At 45.3% G+C, this 23,521-nt stretch overlaps 1 protein-coding gene across 1 annotated transcript; it reads left to right on the top strand.

Annotated features, from left to right (window-relative positions):
• Nucleotides 1–15,137: 15,137 nt before the first annotated feature.
• GADD45G (growth arrest and DNA damage inducible gamma) lies at nt 15,138–17,483 on the top strand. Its single transcript, XM_084832109.1, has 4 exons — nt 15,138–15,355; nt 15,683–15,823; nt 16,024–16,237; nt 16,735–17,483. Exons 1-4 carry the CDS (start codon nt 15,303–15,305, stop codon nt 16,843–16,845), a joined length of 519 nt encoding a protein of 172 aa, XP_084688235.1. The 5' UTR covers nt 15,138–15,302; the 3' UTR covers nt 16,846–17,483.
• Nucleotides 17,484–23,521: the final 6,038 nt, after the last annotated feature.

Genomic DNA, 23,521 nt, shown 5'->3' with positions numbered 1-23,521 from the left:
GGCTCGCCTAAGACATTTTGCTGCCTGGGGCAAGGGACAAGATGGTGCACCCTCCTGTTCTATGGACAAAAGCTGTTTGGACTGGCAGTTGAATCTTCCTTTACCACTGGCAGTAGGGCAGTAGCATCCCCCACAAACGAAGCTCGTTTAGGGGGCACAGGGTAGGCCGCGTGGACCAAGGCTGTCTGTTCTCCAACACCTTGCTGCCTCCTCCCACCATCTGCTGCCTGAGGCAACTGTCTCACTCTTCCTAATGGTAGGGCCAGCCTTGCCAGCAGGCCTATTGGTTCCATTATCATTTTCCTGACCCAACCCTGGTCTTACAACCAAGAATCTCATGGCTGTAAGAGGTCCTTCAGAGGGCATCTACACTAACTCCCAAACTTACAACTGTATGGTGTTATGTACATTGCTAACATAAAGAATGATGTTGCTTATTGCTTATGCACCTTCTACCTTCAGTAGAGATAATACTACAAATAGTTGTTTTATCTGTGTCTGTTCTGTAGGCTCAGAGTGGATAACAAGATGGATGGGTGGTTCATCTGACTGGAAGTCGTATTCAACCTTGAGTTGCGCTCCCCTCACCAAGGATCAGGTTCACAGTCTGGTGTTTCTCATTGATCTAGCTCTGTCACTGAAGGCCTCAGTGGCCTCCATGACAGGCTCATAGCCAGCCTAAAAGTAGGGGTGGGGGCACTTCATCTGGTTTGCAGGCCTTTTAAAGAGAAAATCCTAAACTGTTTTTTAATTATTTGTTTGTAAAAAAAAATTAGGGCGGGCAGGCCCCCCCAGCCCACCTCTGGCTACGGGTCTACTCCATGACACAAAGCACTGTATTTACAAGCTAAGACTGGTGTATTAGCTGTGACTCCTGCTGGACAAAGATAATCTAGCCACAGTTATCAAAGCTCTCCATATTAGAATGCTACAATACATTATACATGGGGAGAGGGGGGTACAAGGAAAAAAAGGATTTTGTTTTTCCATTCCTGTGTGTGTGTAAGGTTTCATTCATTTCCCTTTCTGTTCATTTGAACTGTGTCAGTTCATTAGTTTCCCCATTGATTTCAATGGCAGACCAGCCAGTCTTCAGCTGCCTAAAATTTCCATGTTTTCCATCCAAATGGCACAACATTTTAGGCATCTTTGTAATCTTTTATTATGAATTTAATTTTTAAGGAATGTTTTGACTATTTTAATGTAGTTATATAAGCTACTTTGTGAGTATAAGTATTGAACAGTAGAGTACACATTTTAAAAGATAAGTGAGCACACACCCAAACGTTACAGGCCTAGTTTGCCCCCAGAAAATACACACACACAGAGTTTATTTAGTATTTTTCTATTTCTTAGTTTTAATTTTGATCTCCAGGGATTTTTTTAAAGACTTAAAAACACAAATATTTTACAGGGTAAAAAAAATACTGTAAACATGCCTGGAATCCTGTGCGTGTTTCTTTGGAAGTAAGTCTCAGTGTATTCAGTGGGCCTTACTCCCAGTAAGTGTGTATTGAATTGTCACCTAGATCCTTTAAAGATTACAATGTGTATTTTGATTAGATGTTTTCATTATGTGGTCAATGGTTTGCTTCTAGACCATACTATTGTCAAGACAGTTAATCGACTACATGCTGAATAATACTATTCTGACAGATGCTTTCCTTTCTACTTTATAATATTCTTTCTTTCTCACTTAATGGACTAAAATGATTAGGTGGGGAGTTTTATACTGCACTTGAAGAGCAGTCAAGACAGAATATTAGTCAAAGAATATTATTAAGAGAGATTTCAAATAGAAAGCTGCACAGTAATTTGAAGCAATTCCCAATTTAGCCAGTAGGTGTCTCTTTTGTACAACTTTCCCTTTCCATAAAGCACCAAAGTGATGGAACCTGAATTCCAAGCATAGGATTTGTATCAAGCTCTGTTTCATGGATGTACAGGTAGTTCTAGTACTTACATGCTAGAAACAGACATGCTGGTAGCATACATAAAACAATCACACAATTTCTTCATTTCTGAATCAAGATTTCATGTAAGCATTAGTGATTTGTCAGTTGGTTTTATTCCATGATGAACAGTACAGACAGGGTGAAATCAATATCTTTCTCTCTAGATGATCCAATGACATCAATTGACAGTAGGTCCAGGCCAAACAAAAAAGGGGATATCTTTATAATTAATTTGTAGATTTCATTGCCACAGGAGGGAGTGCTGGCTAATGAGTTGGCCACAAAAAAAGGTAGTTTAGGGTAGATCATGTGGTTGCATACCATGTTAGAGACACCATCTAATGAGGCACTGTAATCGCTGTTCTTTGATCAGAATGAACTTGAGTTGTTTCCCCCCATTCCGGGAAGAGCTCCTTGAACTCCTGACATGTAAACCTTATTTAGCAGTTGCTGTATTCCATGAAACCGAGAAGATTGGTGATATAAAAGCAGAAAAGAGGTTCCCGCCCCCTCACTTCCAAGAACAGCATCTGTGGCCTCATCTCCAGATGAATAGTCTGAAAGCTAGCAAGCACACTAGCTGAAGCTGGTTGGAGGAGCAATGCATCCTTGTCATGTTATATTGCCACACAGGCCAGGAATAGGTGCAGTCATCAGGGCAGTTAAGAAGGTAGATTCCCCTCCATAATACTCAAGCCTCTTCTCCCTTGACATTTCAAATGGCAAAGGACATGAGAACAGAAGGCTAACGTTCCTCCCAGCACTCACAGATCATAATCATGTTGCAACTGTTCCAGATGCACTGCAGTACACCAGAGCGCAGCACTATAACCCAAGGCCCATTGGGACAAACCCCGCTGCAGGCAAGCAACACACACCAGGAAGAGTAAGTTCAATGAAACTGTAGACCAGCCCCAGCCAGCATGGCCAATGGTCAAGGATTATGGGAGTTGTAGTTATAAGAACATAAGAAGCCCACAAGTAGGACATGTGTGCAATAGCACCCTCCCACTCATGTTGCACAGCAACTGGTATTCAGAGGCATACTACCTCTGATACTGGAGGTAGGATATAGCCATCAGAACTCTTAGCAATTGGTAGCTGGTATAAATCCATTCTGAGTTTCAGTCAGAACCAGCCGGAACTCTAAAGGAGCTATTCACAGTGCTGAACCTGTTTTGGTTTTAGAGTTCAGCCCCTTGGAAAGCTTCTTTAGAGTTCTGGCTGGTTCTGACTGAAACTCAGAATGGATTTATAGCCCCACCAAAATTAGAGCCACCAGCCTCCACTGATTGTCCCTCAGTTTTCTGATGCAAAAAGTGGGGAGCTTCTTACATTATTAGTTTAGCAGTCAGCTCTGAACCAGTCAACAGCACTGAGGTCAGCTGACAGTGAATTAGGCCATATTACCTTGGGCCCAACCAGTAGTTCAGTTGAACAGAGGAGCACCAGGCCTGGCTTGTTCAGTTCTAACTGCTAAAAGATGCAATGCATTAGACTCCCCCCACTCCCGTGACAGTAAAATAATAAGGGTGGCCACTCATATATAAAAGACACACTTAGATGTAGGCTGAGCAGCTGGCAGATGGCTCAGAGACTATGTGCTTTGCCTGACCTAAAGCAGATGACACAAAAGAGAGCTGGCAAAGGTCACCAGATTATGTTTGCTCAGTTGGGCACATCTCTTGCTGCAAAAGTTCCATTAGTGAACATCTTCTGGAGAGAGCCACACATCTTCGTTCTCTGTTTAGTACGATGAAACTGACAGCATGTGAAAAACAGAGAGTGTTTGTTTCCTTCTAACAGACCTCTTATTGAAAAATCAGGGCCCAATCCACATCCCTTTAAGGAAGCTGGTTAAAAAGTCCAATAAGGGACTTTTAATAATGCTGGATTACATCCATAACCTATTAATATGCAAATATCTTTAAATGTTTTCTTTTAATTTTTCAACTGAAATGCTATTTTTGAAGGGCAGGGGGAGTGCACATTTAAAATGGTGTTAATATAATGTAGCTTAATTACTCATCTAGAAATGACCACGTGTTAAAAAATAATTCAGATGCATGCAGAAACATTAAAATCATCCATACCAATTAGTTTATTCTTCCTAGCCTTCTTCAAATAAAAAGTACATTAGCAGCCCAATCGTATGCATGTCGGCACAGAACTAAGTCCCACTGTCTTTAATGGGGTTTACTCCCAAGTAAGTGTGCATAGAATTGTTTCATGTGACTCTTTCCTAGCATGATTCTCTGTTGCTATTCTGGTGCCTGTTCTGTGTTTCCTGGGTCAGAGTTCCCCTTGTGCTTTCTGACTGAACCACTGTATCGCTGCATTTGTTCAGAGAGATCTGTAACATTGCACACCTAGAGAGAGAGCTTGGCCAACCCTGGAAAAGTGCCCATTGAGTCCCAAAGCCAGGTTCCATATATAGGAAAACACTCTGACCTGCGATGCTACACAGGTGATCTATAACCTCCCTGTGAGTTGTCAGTTTTCAGTCCAACGGTTAAGCAGTAAGCATAAGGTATTGCGAAGTGGCGATCAAAAAGTCTCAAGCTAAATGAACAATCTCTGAATTTTATTGGAAACTCTAAGGAGAAGCCCCATTGGGAAGGCTTTCCATATAAACAGAATTTTAACCAAACTGTGGTGGCTGTGGAGCCCCTAAAAATGGCTTAACCTTTCTTTGGTCTCTTCATCATTGCCATGAGTCCCAGTTGTGTCAGAACCACTCTTAGATCAATTATCCATTGGGTGTCCCTGGACAACTCTATTACTTTTCATTTTCTCCCACACCAAGTTTCCCCCAACCTGATGCCCTCCAGATGTTTTGGACTTCAGCACGAGCCACCAGCACTCAAGCTTCCTTGGTCACTTAGCCTTCTAATCCCTTGTTCTGCTACTTCCATAGAACCACCTTCTCCTCCTTATTCAGCAAGTGCTAATTTCTCCAATCTTTGTCTTTCTATATATTTTCTAGTTAGGCCTAGTAGAACTAGCATACTGGCCCGTGTGCTAGGAGGTGGGTATACTAACCTAGACATTTTTCTCTTCTGTATCAAATATGCATGCATGTGTTTTTGAAAACAAACATCTGTAAAAAATAAAAGTTTATGCTTTTGGAATTTAACAAGTACTTGAGCTAATTTCCTCTAATTTAGAAGTAGCTATTCCCCATGGCAGTAAGTGCACAGAGCATAAGTCCATTGTGTACACACCACACCTCTGGTTAAAGGCCCCCTTAGACCCAAGTTGGTTGTTACATGTATACACAGAAGTTACATGTCTGTGTGGAATAAGGATGTGTGGCAAAAGACCCCATGCAGACTACCCTGATCTCCTTAGTGGAATAGCAAGTTACAATAAATAAATATGTACAATTACAAGTTTCCTTTTCCTAATAACTGTATTGTTCTAGCAGCATGCATCCCCACTAAATGTAGTACAGAAAATGCATCATTTCTCATCAGTCATATTCTTGTTTTTTAGAAGACCTAACATTTCGTGCTAGTCTGCATAAGCATTCTGTTCAAATAGCTCAGCAAGCATTGTGAAGCAGACAGCATCTAGCAAATGTGGCTGACAAAGGCTGGTTGAAATTTCCCTGAAAGTTGCCATAAATAGGAGAGGAGAACATCTGTGCTACAACATACTGGAACTGTGAGTAAAGGATGAACTATCAGAAGTGAGGATTTTTAAAGCAGAAGAACGTGGGTGGTGGGTGGGAAGAGTTTTTAAAGCAAGGACATTCCCCCGCTAAGCTGGGGGTGGGGAAAGTTCTCTGCCAAGCTGCTCATGGGGTAAGACCTGTTCACATGTAACGGCAATGCATTGGTTTAAAAGCCAATAGGTTGTTGGGGACTTGTGGCATGTTGCCTGCAGCAAGTCCACCTCTTCCACTTTACCAGGATTAGTTCAGCAACCCACGATCGGCTCCTGCTGAGAGTGACATCTGAACCTGGACTGCTGAGTTGTTTAGCCCCTAAACAACCCAGCAGTTAGCCCAAGAACAAACCATGGCTTAACTGCTGAGTTGTTTAGCTCCTAAATAACCCAGCAGTCTGGGTTTGGATGTCACTCTCAGCAGGAGCCAATTGTGGGTTGCTGCTGAGATGGTTGTGGGTTGCTGAGTAAAAGTGGAAGAGGCAGCTTACTCTCTTCCTCTTATGCATGACAACCCATTGGTACTTAAACTGATGAGTTGCCATTACATGAGAACCAGATCTTAAAGTGAGTATCTGGGGAGGATAAGGGCTTCCTGCTCTGACCAGCCCCAGCAAAGGCAGAAGTGATTCTTTATTGTCCTTCCCTTCCCAGTGCTCTGAGCTTGGCCAGTCTTATGCATATTCAGACTACAGTATGACTTGATGGTGGAAAAGGAAACTGAAGAACCTCTATGTTCATGTTGTCCTTCCCTGTATTCAAACTTCAGGACAGCGAAGCACTGGCAGAGTAATGCTCTGAAGTGGTTATATACATACAGAATCATGTTACTAGCCTGATCTTGCTTATGCATTGCCAGTCCACCCATGCTTTCTTTTCTATTCCATTTTACAGGGAACTGGCACTCTTGAATGTGTGGATGCTACAGCTGTAGTCAATTAAATGTTGAGGTGGACACACCATGTAGGATCTAGACAAGAAGAACTGGGTTGGGAACTAGAGAGTCTAGTGAGTCCTTGTAACTAAAGCAGGGGCATAGAACCTCAGGCTCAGGGGGCAAATACAACCTTCCTGAGCTCCCAATCTGGCCCTCCAGGATTCCCCAGGAGGCCTTGCCCTGGCCCAGCCCCTTTCCCAAGACCACCAATCACTTGGGGGTTTTCTCGCTTTTGTTCAGCTTCCCCCCCGCATTCTAAAAAAAGTTGAAATGCTTCTCCTGAGGCTTAGTAACTGGTAGTAAAAGCTTTACGCTAAAATATGCATGTAATTTTTGGTATTTTGGCTCTGCCCCTTTTGCTTTGGCTTCTTCCACCAGTGGAATGCAGCCCCCGAGAGCTTCCCCAAAATGGAATTTGGCCCTCGGACTGAAAGAGGCTCAGCACACCTGATCAAATGGGTGAGAACTATAGCTTGCATCCATGCAGAACCGATATAAATCTGTTGAGTCTGATCAGAGCAAAGATACCCAGATAAAATGTCCAGGTTTCGCAAGGATAAACGCAGAAACTAGGAATGTGGTTTTGATGAGGTATTGCCAAGATCTGGTTCTGACACAAGAATTATACTTGTACTAATAAGTTTAGCAGCAGCAGCCTGTGGAAACATTTGGTGGCAATCAAGGCAAATGACAAATAGGACTGTACATTTCATTTATTATATTTCTATACCGCCCCGTAGCCTAAGCTCTCTGGGAGGTTCACAAAAAATTAAAAACCATTAAAATACATTATATAAAATATAAAATCCACATAATGACATAGAAAAAATAACACACAACAACAACATATATCTAAAACAATTTAAAACAATCAGCCAGAGACAATCAGAGACTCATTATATGCTGCCAAATGCCTGAGAGAAGAGAACAGTTTTACCTTGTGGGCCTCATCAGGGAGATTCTTCCATAAACAGGGAGCCACCTCAAGTGGTTGCATGAACCATTCCAAGAACCTTGTCAACAACCATGAGCTGTACCAACTGAAACTCATCGAAGAAAACCAGACAAGGCTATGCTCTGACATCTCATCAGGTTCACCTGCTCTAAGACTGGAGTCTAAGTCCAGCAGATGCAAGAGATTTTATCCTGGAAACGCCCAGCAAATAAATTACAGCAGGCCTCAGATGGATCTATAGTCTCCTTAGGGCCGGCATGTAATAAGCCATGGATGACCCTGAAAAGCTCCGTTGGGTGGCATATGGAAGACTGCATGGAGGCAGTGAAATGTTGTTTCTTTGCTGCCCTCACTGCCCCTGAGTATACCTTACCATAGGCACATACCAGGGTTCGATTGCACCCACTAGGAGTTTTTCTCCATCTGTACTCAAGCCGTCTCTTATTTTGTTCCATCACTCTCAACTCTGGGGTATACCATGGAGCTGTATGAACTCTACTCAGAGAGTGTGCTCAGGAGCAATAATGTCAACCACCCAGGTCATTTCTGCATTCCACAGATCAACCAGGGTTTCGATATCAGAGCCAGCCATCTCAGCCAGAAAGCTTCTTAGAGCCCTCTGGAAACCATCTGGATCCATTAGCCTCCAGGGGCGGACCATCTTAATAGGTCCCCCACCCATGCAGAGGGGAAACGCTGCCATAAGTCTAAACCTCAGCAAGCAATGATGTGACCATGACAAAGGGACTGAAGCAAAGTCCCCCACTTTCAGATCCCCATTTCCCTGCCCAGTTGAGAAAACCGAATCTAGAGTATGCCCTGGTGTTGGGTTGATGATATGTTGGGATAGCCCCATGATTGTCATGGAGACCATGAAACCCTGAGCTGCCCCTGACAAGGTGCCCTCAGCATGAATGTTGAAGTCCCCCAGAACCAACAGTCTGGGGGATCTCAACAATGTACCCGAGACCACCACTGTCAGCTCAGCTAGGCAGTCTGTTGAGCAGCAGGGTGGGCAGTACACCAACAGAATCCCCAATCTGTCCTGCTGGCCCAACACAAGGTTCAAACACTTCAAACCAGTAATCACATGGACAGGGAGCTGCAGAGGGAGATGGGACTCCTATAGACAACAGCAACCCCCCTCCCTGGCCCTCAAGCCTGCCCTGATGCTGAACCAAGTACTTCGGTGGGCAGTGTTGAGAGAGACCAACTCCTCCCTGCTCACCCACCCAAGTCTCTGTTATGCATGCCAGATTGGCCCACTCATCTGCTATTAAATCTTGGATAAGGGAGGTCTTATTCTGAACCAATCTGGCATTCAACAGCAGCATCTGGAGGCCTGAGGGCAGGCTGAAAGGGAAACCACTATGCCTGTCGGTGGGGGAAGGCCCGGAACACAGCACAGCTGTCAACAGTCTGGGCTGTGTTCCCCTAAGCTGGCTAGCTCTCCTCCCAATGCCATATCTCCCTTGACCAATAACCACATTAATTGGGCCCCCTCAGGGCCGCATACCCTCTCTCCCAGGCACATAACATTTGTTTGTTGGAGAAACAGCTAACCCCACATATAACGCTGCAAAGCCAATCAGCTGGATGTTAGGGGGGTGGCCCTTGCCCTCGTGTCCCTCCCAAGCGGCTCCCCCCCATGGGGGAGCTGTCGCCCTACGTCAGGGTGGGCAGATAACAAGAGCTGGCTCAGGAACCTCGAGCCCAGCTGGGCCAAATCACCAGTAATTTGCCCAGGGGAGTGCTTTTCTCTCTCCAGCTCCAGACTCAGAGGTCGTGTCTTGCTCAGGCAGCAACACAGTGCCAGGCAGGGTCAAGAAGATGGTAGGTTGGCCTCACCTGAGGCTGCAGGATGTCCCGGCTGCCTGCCTCTCCTCAGTCTCTGGCTCTAATGGCTGGGAGGCTTCCATTAGCAAGCAAAGGTTCGCATATGTATGGTGTTGTATTGACTCACACCCCAGACTTTGCTTTCCACATTCTGCCAGGGTGAATCCATGGTTGCATGGCCAAGGGACCAGCTAGAAAGTTCAATGAACCAAAGTTGGAGGCTTATGGATCCCGTTCTTTGCAATCTTTTCCAGATAACTGAGGATTTGCCGGTGTGTGTGTGTGTGTGTGTGTGTGACATGGTATAGTATCATAGATGATAAGAGCCAGGGTGGTGTAGTGGTTACAGTGTTGGACTGGGACTTGGGAGATCTGGGTTCTAGTTCCCACTCAGACCATGAAGCTCACTGGGTGACTTTGGGCCAGTCACTGACTTACAGCCCAACCTGACTTACAGGGTTGTTGTGGAGAGGAGGAGGACCATTTAATCCACCTCAGATATAAATGTTGTAATAAAACAACAACAGCAACGAAAACAACAACATAAAAAGTCATTATTATGGGTGGATTTAGACAATCAGCCTTTCTCTCTGCCTCCACTGGCTTTCACCATCACAGTGCATTGGGATCCGCTTGGAACTGGGAGGCCTGAAAGGACTCCGTAGTCACCACACTATCCCATGTGCATTGGCAGATAAAAATAGGGTGGTCACTTAGGTGTTGCCAAAAAAGAAGTCAAAAGATTTTATTAAAATTTGCCAATGTATATGTGCAATTTTAGAAATAAGTACTATAATTTAAGTAGAAATGTGACACATCTCATCACCAGAGTGGGGAAGACTGGGGCCAGGTGACCTGCTCAGCCTGCTGTTGCTGACTGTTGAAGGGAACTTCAATTCCCGCCCCGCTCCCCTTCACAAACACATACAACTCTCCCTTCTATAGTCCTTCATCTTTAAATGGGGCTTGAACTGGACAGCCTTTCAAAAAGAGGACAGCTTCAAACAGAGAGCTGTTCTCTGACAGCTTTTCAGGTAAAGGACTGTCCACTGTGAAATAAGAGACAGGATCACCTTAGATGAAAACTGTGGTGGTTAGAGAGCCCACTGTGCTTTGGGATGATCTAGGCCCTCCCTTATGCAAGAAATGTGCTCAGTATTTTTAAAGTTAAAGTTACCAATTAAGCTCTTACTCTTGAAAACAAATAGCCCCCCCCCTTCAGCTTGAGTAAAAAAGAAAAAAGATGAGGACTAATTCTCGTTTTGTCCTCAAGAGGGCATCCTGCAGCAGTCAATACTACTCTGACAAAATCAGCAATAGTTTTTTTTTTCTTTCATTTTTAAAAAATCAAATCGTTTAAAACCAGTTAAACCTAATGGAGCAAATGGTTTAAAATGAGGACAAATGGTTTTAAACTGCTCATGCTACAAAACTGAATATGTGGACATTAAAAGCGCTAGCACAGAGCTTGCCTTTACAGACATGCTTTTGAAGGAAAGGGCGAGGGATGATGTGCTGTGTGATTTCAGTCCTCTTTAAGGGCAGATGGATCTCTGCTTTAAAGAACAGCTGTATGGCTGCTTGAGGAACAGCCGTAAAAGAAGAAACACAGAGGAATGGGTGGTGGCCACACTATACCTTTCGTACTGGCCAATGCTGAGTTGAAGTTGAGTCAACCAGTAGCTACCATGAAAACATCAACAGTGATAACGCCTGGGAATCCATGAAGGTGCTGTCAGAAGCTATGATTGCATGGGTCACACTGTATGGGTTACCACCTCTGAAGAGGGACAAAAGTTCCTGGTAAAACTTTGCCAAATGAAACGCATGTTGCATCTGAGCTAGCCCCATACTTCAGTTAGCCGTCATGGCCATGTATTCTTTCCTTTCCCTTATCTTGGTTTCCAAGATTTTAATTGTCACTCCAAAAGCAAGTCGCTCCAAGCTCAGCTGATCTTACTAGCTAGTAAATGTGTACAGGATTGTGGCCCTAGCCTCCCAGGGTTGGCATATGATATGAATGCTGGTAGTTCTCGTTTCACCACTACTATGTGCACAGAAGTAGTACCTGTTAGTGTTATTAGCTGCATTCCTTTGCAGCTAGCATCAGCATCCAGTGGGCTGAAAAGAAAAGCAATGTTCTTCATTAAGCCTGAACAGGCATGGCTCTCTTTTAATACTCTGACATAGAGAATTGAGGCTACTTCATTTCATTTTAAAATCCTAGGCTGAAGGATGTTTTGTGACATCCAGGTGATAAAATCTAGGCGATGACATGTGTTTCATAAAACTATTTTGAAATTTAGTATGGATCTAAATAAAATGTCGTCGTTCTTACAGCCTAAATCTAACCGTGTTGATTCAAAAAGTAAATCCCATTCAGTCCAATGGGATTTTGTTCCAAGTATGTTTAGAGTGCAGCATGATGGTCCCAGTGAAAGCTTACTGGGTTCAGTGGGAATCATATCTAAATAAGCATGGATGGCATGCCTTTGAATCACAACTCTGGAATGTCCCAAATACCATCAAGGCTCAATTCCATGCTCCAAAGCAGAACCATCAATTTGTTGTGTATGTCCCATCTTAAGCCATTGGTAGATTCAGGACAACACACTAGAAGCAGAAAGTAGGTACACTGCAGAAAAGGTAAGTGGATGGGCCAAGTATTCTAAATGGAGATTCTTGAAAATGCAAGCCTCTCTCACTCAAATGCAGTGGCTGCTGTTCCACGAGAGGTCCTGTGGGGTCCTGCCCACCCCACAAGCAGCCCCTTCCTCAAATTGGGACTCTCATCCTGGGGGCTTCTTCCTAGTGGCAAACAACAGTATTTTCCCCACTGGGGTTCATGGGGCTTCACTACAAGCCCTATGATTCTCAGAAAGAAATGACACTTCACACATCATTTCCTGCCAAGGAGGAGGCCCTCCTATAAATGATGCTCAGAATATCATGTAGTGTTGGGGATCATGGGATTTGTGGTTAAGATCCACAATCCTCGAAGTGGAAAAATGCCCTGCACATCACTTGCCCCATGAAGGCGCTCTTCTGTGTGGTCACCTGTGACCCCTCTCCCAAGATAAGCCTTTTTTGGTAGCAGGGAAGAGGGAGCAGCGCCTAAATTGCGATTGTCCAATGCTTACATTGTTGTTGTTATTATTTTCATTTCTTGACTGCCCAATAACTGAAGCTTTCTGGGTGGTTCACAACAATTCACATACTGACTATTTGAAAAACTCCCCCTGCCCCCCATCTTAGTGACTGACATGAACTCTTGGAAATTCCAGTTGATTTTCAGGATAATCAGGAGGAATGAAAAACACCCCTAAAAAGGTGCATACAAGCAGCTTGAGACAATTCATGCAGGTGAGCTGAGCCACTTTTTACAAAGCACCCTGCCAATCCTTCCATATTTAAGGCAAACTTACTAAAATAACATTTAAAAACCACCAGGATCGGAGCGGGGGAGCAGCCTGGAAAGGATTTGGTCAGAGGTGCTGGGGAGCACACAGTAGTCAGGTTTATGCAGCCACAGAATTCTTCTGTGGCTTAGCTGCAGAGGTCTGAAGAAAGGGGGGGGGGTGGAATTGTACTTTACCTAGTACACCAAAATACCTTGATACCACCCTGTGATAATTGCAGCTTATTATTGTAAGTAGACTGATATGAACCTGATAATGACAGATAAGGCCATATGCACATGGATGTTTGCTCTCAGCCTACAAACCCATTGCAATGTGGTATACACATCATCCGAGTCTTTACTGCTCTCTGAGGCACAATGCAGTTGGTTGGTGTGGTCTATATCCTGTTACAGTTACGGAATGGAAGATTTGCAGAGTTTCATGCCTACATCATGTTGAGTTTGACCTTATTGACCCATGGCATTCCACTTCCTGCATACCATATTATTCAAATGGATGTTCTCAAGAGACATATTTTGAAAAACAAGTCTCTCTCAAATATGCCTTTGGTTAGCTAGATTCCTTTAACCCCCCAACCATCTCGTGCAATAAGCCACTGCAAAAGGAAGCCGGAAGGTGGCGCAAACCTACTTTGACAGCCAGACGCTGTCGTCGTCGTCCTCCTCCTCCTCCGCATTTCAAAGGAGCTAGTAAAATGTGCAGAAACAGCTGCCTCTGTATGCCAGAACAAGCCAACTTCAGGCTTCCAGAGAGAGCGGGGAGAATTTGCAGAGGGATTAACGCACAACACATGCCCCTTATTTGGCTTGTGAGGATGTTCTGCAAGGCCTCCTTCCTCTCTTAGAAATCTGGTTTCCGCACAGTAACTTCTTATAGCTGGAAACATGCATGCCAGCATCCAGTAGGTAGCGCTGCTAATCAAGAATTACACATTAAAGTGACAAAAGACCCAGAGGATTGCAAGAGAACATGAACGTTTTAAAAAGGAAAAAGAAAAGATCATGACACACAGTGCCTTAAAACATGGGATTCTCATTCATTTCATTCACAGTGTTGTGTCCACTTTTCCGTCTCTGCTGTACGTTTGAGCTGCGATATTTCTGCGGCCTCATCAAGAATTAGCCGGCTGCTTCCTGACTTGCTCTTCCGACCAAATTAATCACTGGAGCAGGCTAAACTCTTCTGACTCTGGATGGGCCTGGTGAAGCTGGCCACATGCCAAGCTCTGCCCGAGCCACGTCCTGCAATGCATGAAAGCGTGGCTGAAGGGCCCAGACAAAGGCACGAAGAACGGGGCCTTTTGAGGGGGAGGCGATCGCGTGCCCCCAAAGCCTCCCAATTCAATGGCGCTTTGGAAGCGTGCGCGCAAGTGGAGACATTCATCAGCGACAGAGCAGATTGGCCCGACACAACAGAGTCATGCAATTGTTCTCCCCCCCCCCGCATCCCCCCCACCCGCTTTGGGCCAAAAGCAAATCCGCACCGCGGTGGCAGGTGGACAGTGCTGCTATGAAGAGAAAGCATCCATTGTCTGGGCTCCAAACTGCCACACGCCAGACCTCGGCTATTGTGCGGTCTCCATAGAAATGCAAACGAGCAGCGTGTGCCATCCACAATCTGCTCCGCACAATGGCTCATTAGCGATGCAGGACCCCCCCCCCCCGCACCCCCTCATTCTGGTGAGCTTTGCAGGATCCTTTTTCTTCGGCTTTTCTTTGCAGCATGGCACACTTTGGATCATGGCTTCTGCAAGAAGCAACGTCATTTCAAATACATAATGTCGACACAGGTGAGCCGACGCACGGGGAGGCGTGAGGTGCAACGGTAGAGATGTGAGCATGATTGAGCCATGCCGAGAAAAGATTCGTATCTGCGATGCACCCCCTGGGTGGCTCTCCAACGTAACGTTGATAAAATGTGGGAGGGGGGAAGGCTTGAGTTGCTTCATGTTTAAACCTTGCGGGAGGAAATGCACTGTTTTCGCCCTGTTTGCGGAACTAGCTTTTACTACGCGTGCCACAAGTTGCACATCTAAGAGCAACGCTCCCTCTTTGATTCTTCTCCCACACCCCCCTTCGAGATCAAATATTTCGGCCGCAGTCTGCCTAGTAACATCATAACAAAAGCAGCAGTAGCACATTCGAGCCATTGAGATCCCCCGGCCCCCTCCACCCCACTACTCACTCCACCACCACCCCCGCTTCTCCCACGTGGCCTCCTGGCACGAGCCGGCTCTACCTACGGCCTGCTTAGCATAACAATACACCCCTGGCCCGGCCAATCAGAGCCGCCGAGATTCCGGCAGCTGCCGGCACAGCAGCCGAGCAGCCTATAAATAGGGCGAAGGCGGCTCTTCGCCTCTCACGCTCGGCCGGGACTTCAGGAGGAATAGCAGCAGGCGCGGCGGAGCCTCGGTTTTTGGCCTCTCTTTTTCTTGCCGTTCCCCCGACCTTGCCACCGCCGCGCAAGCCCTGTGTGGATAATCCTCGGGTTTTCTTTTCCTCGCCCGCTCGCCTGTTTGGACCATTATGACTCTGGAGGAAATCCACGGCCAGGAACCGATGCCTGAAACGAGCGACAGGTAACAGCTCTCCGCCAGAGGCTCATCCTCACTCGAGCGCGGCTCGGCGGAAGCAGGAGGAGGCTGCGCGGGGCGGGCTGTGCCGGCGCGGGGCGGACTGTGCCGGCCTCGCGCGGAGAGCCCTTCGCGGCTCCGGAGGCGAGCGCGGCGGGCAGGCTGTGTGGGGAGGCGAGCGGGGGGACGCGGGCCCCCACGCCGGGGAGGGCGGGAGCGCCTGGCCGGCGTCCTGGGGTCGGCGGCGCGGCGCGGCGCGTGGACGGGCGGCCCCCTCGAGCACGGCTGGTTGCCGCGGCTGACGGCGCGCCTCCCTCTCCCCTTGTTTCGCAGCGCCAGCAGCAGCGCCGCGAGCGGCGGCGGCGGCAGCAGGATGCAGAGCGCCGGCAAAGCTCTCCAGGACTTGCTCGTCTCCGCGCAGCGCCGCGGCTGCCTCACCGCGGGCGTCTACGAATCTGCCAAGCTGATGAATGTGTGAGTATCGCTGCAGCCTTATTATTGTCGCCATCATCGTTGTCATCATCTCGGACCGGTTCCTGGGAGGGATGGAGGGGAGGGTGGGCTGGCGAGAGGCTAAGGGCTCTTCCCCCCCCCCCCCCGGCGAGATAATCCCACCACCTGGACTATTCCTGGATATTCCGACTAATCACCCGCTTCTCCGTCTCTGTCTACAGTGACCCCGATACAGTCGCCTTCTGTGTGCTGGCGGCAGATGAGGAGGACGAGGGGGACATTGCCCTCCAAATCCATTTCACCCTCATCCAGGCTTTCTGCTGCGAAAACGACATCGACATCGTTAGAGTGAACGACATCCAGAAGCTCGCGAAGATTGTGGGAGCCGGCGAGGAAGCCGGAGAGCCGCGCGACTTGCACTGCATCCTCATAACGGTGAGCGTCTTACAGTCGCGCTATATTTCTCAAAAGCTTTAAATATAGGATTCAAAGCCATACTTTCACTTCCTGCAAAAAGTCACATATCTCTTAATACTTAGGGGCATTGTGCAGGACTCAGCAGAATGTGGGATTTCCCCTGCATTTTTTCTCTCTGTCACATCCCCCACCCACCACACTTGATATGGTGTGAATACATGGTGAAACAACCTCGGGCGAGTTCCCATGACATAACTTAAGTGCTTTCGCCAGTGGCCCACTCCCAAGAGGGAAGATCTCATAAGTGCCTTGGTAGCGCTGGGAGGGCTCCATGAATATTAAATGATACAACCTTTTGCTATGCAGAAGTCATATTATAGCTATTTGGGATGTCATAGCTATTCTTAATTGCTCCTGGTAACGAACAAATCTTGCTTCTTGCTACAATGTATTTGAACGACTTCTGGCGCTGCAGCTTTCACTCATGTATCCTTGTTCTTTCCTCTTTGTTGTAGAATCCCAGTGAGGATGCCTGGAAAGATCCAGCTTTGGACAAGCTGAACCGGTTTTGTGAGGAAAGTCGAAACATCAATGACTGGGTGCCCAATATCACTCTGCCTGAGTGATGATAGAAAGCCAATGCATAGGAGAGGTTGAAACCTTTTGTTGCATTCTTATCCTGGAGTTGCACATCTGGGCAACCCAACAAGTGGCTGATTCTGGGGATTAGCCTCGTCAACAGCTTGGATTAAGTCGCTCAGACAGCACGTCGTGGGTTCTTGCAGAGAAAGGAGAAGCAAAGGAGGAAGGGGACTGGCTTATGCCGACAGTGGGTCCCCCCCTATGCTGCAGCGCTGGAGAAGCTGGCATATCTATGGAGCTGAAGAAGTACTGCAAGTTTTTTAGGAGCAGAAGGAAAAATAACTGTTGCAGGTCTCCGGGTCAGGTGGAATGTTGTCTGTGTTAGGAAAGCTGGAGAGAAAGTTGGAAAACTGGACACAGGTGGCATGGGGAAGTATGGACACAGTATGGTAATCAGGAATGGTTAATGGGGGTATCCAAAGTCCCCCAAAGACTGGAAACTTGATAGACTTTGGCACCATTGTATTTCTACGAAGACTTTGATGCAGACCTATCTGTCGGAGGCCTTTGGACTATATTCTGCATTGATAACTGATTTTGCAATAATTCTTTTAAAGTAAAATTCATGCTGCTATTGAAGATCTTTACATTTTTATAATAAATGTTGACGACTGACTTTTCATGTCGTGATGGTCTTGCTTTTGAGGTGGTGGGGGAGAATCTGAAACTAGTCAAAAGTAAAGCATGTTAATAGCTAATAAACGCTGAGAGGCATACAGGAATTAAATGTCTTGTAAAGGTGTTACAAGGAGGCACTGCTTGGGCCAAGATCCATCACACAGATAAGAGCACTTAAGTACAGTGGACTTAAGCATGCTTGACTTGATGTAGGCTTGTGTCTTTCTAGTTGCTTTGCACTTACTCAAAATGGTAAAGTGTATTATCTACACTGTACTTGCCAAAACACATAATGGTTGAAACGCACACATCATTGTACACCGTGGAGATAATTGCAGCTTCCTAGAATGCATGTTTGCAGTTCACACAAGCTGTGATTTTAATGGAAAGCAGGGTTCAGCTACTAGTTGTACCTTTATAGACCTAACTGTGACTTACTACTTGTTAAAGGCATGATGTGTCTAAAGTGACTCACAGGTATGTATCACTAATTGAAAATACTTCAGCCACTGAGGATGGTTGGACAAAGGGCCTGCCTTCCATTTGAAGTGATTTGGCCTTTCACCCACTCTGGTGCAACAGCTGCTTATCACAACAGCTTGCAAGACTGAAGAGCTGCATGTTTAATGAGCTCTGTTAAAGTAGGTGGCCTTTGTAGTATACTAAAAAGACACAGCACATGTTCCTAGCCAGCTGAACATTCAAAAACTGGAGGAATAAAAACAACAAAAATGGCTTTACACTTTCAGATGCCTGGCATTCGCATCCCACTCTACTGTTACTAATACTTAGTAGCTATGGTTGAAAGGCTTTGAAGAATTTTCTTTTAAAAGCTCCTACCACTTTCCTTCTGTTCAGTGACATTCTAACCTACAGATCTCATTTTTGTTAGATACAACCAGACTTTCGGCCTCGAACACCAGACACGATTGCTCTGGAAATATGCAGATAGAGTGCCAGTCGCTTGCATCTGCCTCAAGCTGTTGGCTTGTCTGTCTGCCATATGCTCTAACAATGGAAGCTGTCATTTTGGTTCCTCAATTGTCTGCAAGCACTAATTCAATGAATAAAACAGGACGGTTTTTTAACAAAAAGAACAAAATGTTGGTAAAAGTGCTTAATGTGGACATTTGAGTCTAGCAAGAGTAGTTTGCTTTTCTCCTTGGCACAGTGTTTTAAATTAGATACCATTATGCACTATACAGTAATTCACCAATCACTGGGCACATTTCAATGGCACTCCAAATATCATTTTCTAATTTAAAGTCCTGTGGAAGAAACCAAAGATTAGCCATATTTTTTGAGGGGCAGCTTTTAAGAATTCTGTAGTAGGCCAAAAAGGGGGAGTAGCTGATTAGTGGTATTAGATCTCTTTCGGAAATTTGTTATCTTGATTTCTAGTTTCTTTAGTTCTACTCCCTCTCAAGTGAGAGAGCATTGAGATAACAGACATTGGAGGCTTTAAGACATCACTGGCCTTTGTCTGGTGTCTGGACCCAAAAAGGCTGGTTGCATCTTGAGTAAAACTCATTTGCTGGCCAGACAATGGCATTTGAAACTCTGTTTCTTAGCATTGTTATGTAGATTAGATTCCACCTAGTGCCATTTGGTATTTACTTTAACTCTATAAATGCTGACTCTGCAAAACCTCTTAATTAGTGTTGCAGTTGACATAACAAGGGTAGGCTGCCACATACACATGACAACATATAGCCAAGAGCTGGTTGTGTAAACACATTCAGGTGTACTTATTGCTGAAGCTATGCTATATGAAGTCACTAAGTGATGGCAACAGGAGTTATTTACATCAGTGAAATAACTGTGGTAATGAAATCCCTGTTGATTAGTGACGCACATTCTTAAGCTATACCATAATCAACTATTAATGAATTACATTTTATTTGTAGAGCTTTATGCCAATGGTTAAATTCTAAAATGAGAAATGCTGAGGCTCAAATCCATTTGGAAACCTTTCCTGCCAATACCAGTTGTATTGGGATTGCGTATACTCACTGGTGAACCTTTGAGTAAGCATGCCTAAGATTGGGCTGAATGCCTTAGATTAAACATTAGATCGCACAGAATATTCTTAATTTTTTTAGGCTAGCAAATAGATACTTTTGCATTTTCAAGGATCTTGTAGGATTCTGTAAGCTTCCCGGGAATCTTGTATATCTCACCTGATTAGTTCTGTAGCAAAGAACCATGCAAAAACAAAATACTACCCTAGAATAGCATTTTTTGCAAACCATGAGCCAAAAGTGATGGCCTTGAATAACTTAATAAACCATTGAGCCAATAAGATGGAAGCAAGTCCTGAAAACAAAGCATGCATATTGTATTATAATTGGAGACCTAACTTTAGCCACTTTGTCCAAAATGTTGTGTATACAAGTTATACTTGTCAAGAGAAAAGTTACACTTCATTCTTCTAAGCAGGAAATCAAAACAACATTCCAAGCAGTAATTGCCCTTAAGTGACACTGGTTCAACCCCATGGCAAGATGTACTGTGAAACAGGTCAGTGAATGAAGAAAGATCAAATCCTTGTTTTTCTAGATAATTCACTCCAGAATGTACTTGCACTCTAATCCTAGAACATATTTAATTGGCAGGCGATCCAGGGAACGGTATAAAGGTGCCTCATGTAATACTATCTCTGCAGCTCATTGGATCTCAGTTTTTTCTGAAATCTCTTGGAAGCCCTTGAAGAAAGCAGTGGCAGCTGGTAGGACGGAGGGCAGGACAGATGTTCAATGTGAGATTGCCAGAGGAGGACAGGAGAAGATCATGTGTGGGACTCAGTAGCTGCACATGCACATGGTTGTGGGGGGAACTCTCTGCCACTTGGGGGACAGGTAGAGAGTCACTGCCCCACTTGCCTCCAACTTAGAACCACCTCTGGCATATACATGTAACAAGATAAAATAAGTCCTATAGGTTAACTAGCTAGGATTCAAGGCTGGCTTCTTGATCTTCTAAATTGGGGTGAGCACTCTGTGGTCCTCTAGATGTTCTCCCATCATCCCTGACCATTGGCCATGCTGGCTGGGGCTATCAGGACTTGGAGTCCAATGACATCTGGAGGGGCACAGGTTCTCCACCCCTGCTGTAGACTTATCTTGCGTTCTCTTGATAAGTGCATTCCTAAAGCTAGAGGGGCCGCGGTGGCTTAGTGGTTAAGGCGCTGAACTGCAGACTGCAAGGTCGGCAGGTCAGCAGTTCGAGACCCGAGTGCCGCGTGACAGAGTGAGCTCCCGTCTTCAGTCCCAGCTCCTGCCAACCTAGCAGTTCGAAAGCAAGAAATTGCAAGTAGATAAATAGGTACCGCTTCGGCGGGAAAGGTAACAGCGTTCTGTGCACCTCGGTGTTCAGTCATGCCGGCCACATGACCACGGAAGCGTCTTCGGACAGCGCTGGCTCTTCGGCTTAGAAACGGGGATGAGCACCGCACCCTAGAGTCGGACACGACTGGTTGGGGACACCTTTACCTTTAAAGCTAAAGTAGATCCATAGGAATGAAGCATTACGGCTAGTTAGCACATTCACGCTAGACTCCAGGCTCATACTGGTTTCCCCACTGCACATTTTTAGGAAATATTCTAGATGGGAGGGCTAATTCAACTAACAAGTTTGACATGGTGATGGTATGGCGAAGCTCTTATTGGTGCCATTTTAGACTGTGGTGACTGGCCCCTCAAATGCTCTAACATTAATTGGAATTGCAGCACCACATCCATGTTCCACCCATATTTCTAAAGCCCACCCCCTTGTGATGAGCTATCATTTCTGCATATGGCAGAACATTTACAAGGCAAATGCCCCACCAAAAGCAGTAACTTGTACTTGCTTCACGTTGCTGCTGCAAAGTTGTTCTGAATTTTAAATTGGGTTGAGGGGTGGGGAGGAGGTCTGTTTAAAGGACATAGGGTCCAATATGGACTGATGACTTTTTTGTGCCAGTTCTTATGGATGTGACACTGATGTGCAGACATGTGCTTATGCTTCTCTTCAAAATGGGCATACTTACAAATTTCTTCACAACCTGAAACATGGCCAATGATTCTCTATGATATGATGCAGGAATTACCACCATGTTCTGAGCTGTGCTCACTTTCCAAGAAGACAGTTGCAAGGAACAAACTAGACTCCCTCTATTGCAAGGAACTCACAGGCAATATAGCTCCAGTTGTGTGTAAACAAGGTGATAATGCATGAACGTGTATGAGGATGCCCATTTGAATACATATAGACTGCATCTTCACTCAGATGTGCATCTGAATGCACATCCAGTTTGTGTGTGCTGTTCTCAGTCCAGCGACTGATACAACACTCAGGTAATCCTGTTTACACATGTAGATCTCCTTCACTGGATGGGGATGACTTTCATCATAGCAAGAGCCTTGATTTTGCTGGGGCCAGATGCTGTAGCTAACCTAAGGAAGGAAGGAAGCCATTCCATCTTTGCACTAGTATGTAGGTTTACACATGGTGGGATGTGGAATCAAGCCTCAAGTTTGCACCTATGCATGTATCATGTCACATGTGATCTGGGGTCCACATGTGTACATCTTTATGTGCAACCCACATGCCCCCCAAAGGGATGGACAATTGCATGAATGGGACATATGTGCATATAGATGGGCATATGTAAGGCTTGTGCCATAAATGATGCTCTACACTCATTGGTGTGTGTGTATGTGTGTGCATGCATGGAATGAACCTGCATGCACATGAGCTCCATGTTTGATCCTAAAGTGTGCATGCTGGAATAAATGGTGAACTGCCCCTTTCTTTTATGTTTAATGCCACCCAGATGTATATTACAGACCTATATTCAGTCAGATGAAAAAGGCTAGGTTAGGTTCACTAAGTTCATTGCTTACCAGTTCTCAAATGCCCCTGTCATCAAATGTCAGCAGGAAAAGTGCAGTCAGATTACATATGTCTCGGGTTCAGAATATATATTACTGGATGGAAGCCTGTTATAATGACCTGTGCAATCACGAATGAAATATATTGGATAGTATCTACGTGGGGTCACGAAGAGTCATATCTATGTGGGGTCACGAAGAGTCAGACAAAACTTAATGACTGAACAACAACAACAACAACAATGTATTGTACTCTTTGCATGGATACATTCATACAAAGGTCAGCTACATACAGTCAGGGCCAGAAATATTGGAACAAGGATAACTATTTTGGTACTTGGCCTCTGTGCACCACCACATTGAAGTTGAAAAGAAACACAGCCAGATGGGAGCGAAGTCAGGACTTTCAGCTGTAATTCAAGGGGTTTGGCAAAAGTGGGGCACTAACCATTCAGGAAGTGCCGCTAGTGGCACACACACACACAGACACACCCCATTGTTGGTGGCTGATAAGTAATGGAACAAACCAACATCATTTCAAACTTAAGGGTCGCCTTTAATACCTGGATGAAAATCCTTTGCAGTCAATGACTGCCTGAAGACTGGAACCCATGGACATGACCAGATGCTGTGTTTCCTCCCTCGAGATGCTTTGCCAGGCCTTTACTGTAGCTGCCTTCAGCTGCTGCTTGTTTGTGGGTCTTTCTGCCTTCAGTCTTGTCTTCAGTAAGTGAAAAGCATGCTCTATTGGGTTCTGACTTCGCTCCCATCTGGGTGTGTTTCCTTTCAACTTCAATGTGGTGGTGTGCAGAGGCCAACTGCCAAAATAGTTATCCTTGTTCCAATATTTCTGGCCCTGACTGTATATACTAATAGGATCCCAAATAAGTGCATATGTTATAAGTGGATGCTCCAAAAATCTCATAAGTACTGGTTTCTAGGAAGTTTGTACAATAAATTGATTTTATTCTTCAACGTGTAATCAAATGTGGCAGTGATCCTGTTTACTTTTCATCCTCTCATGATCAAGGCCTTGGATATCACTTGATGAAAAGGTGGGATATACATAATTACATGTAAAACACAGAACAAAAGTGGAGATTATTTAGTGAGCAAAATATAAAAGGGTTGTTGCAAAAGATTATTTATGCATAGATGGATTGCACTT

Source organism: Heloderma suspectum, chromosome 2 (genome assembly GCF_057233095.1).
Source record: "Heloderma suspectum isolate Gila_16-S chromosome 2, 16-S_ref, whole genome shotgun sequence".
In the NCBI taxonomy this organism is placed as follows: Eukaryota; Metazoa; Chordata; class Lepidosauria; order Squamata; family Helodermatidae; genus Heloderma; species Heloderma suspectum.
Note: the sequence above shows the minus strand (reverse complement) of the source record. Positions and strands in the feature narration are given on the sequence as shown.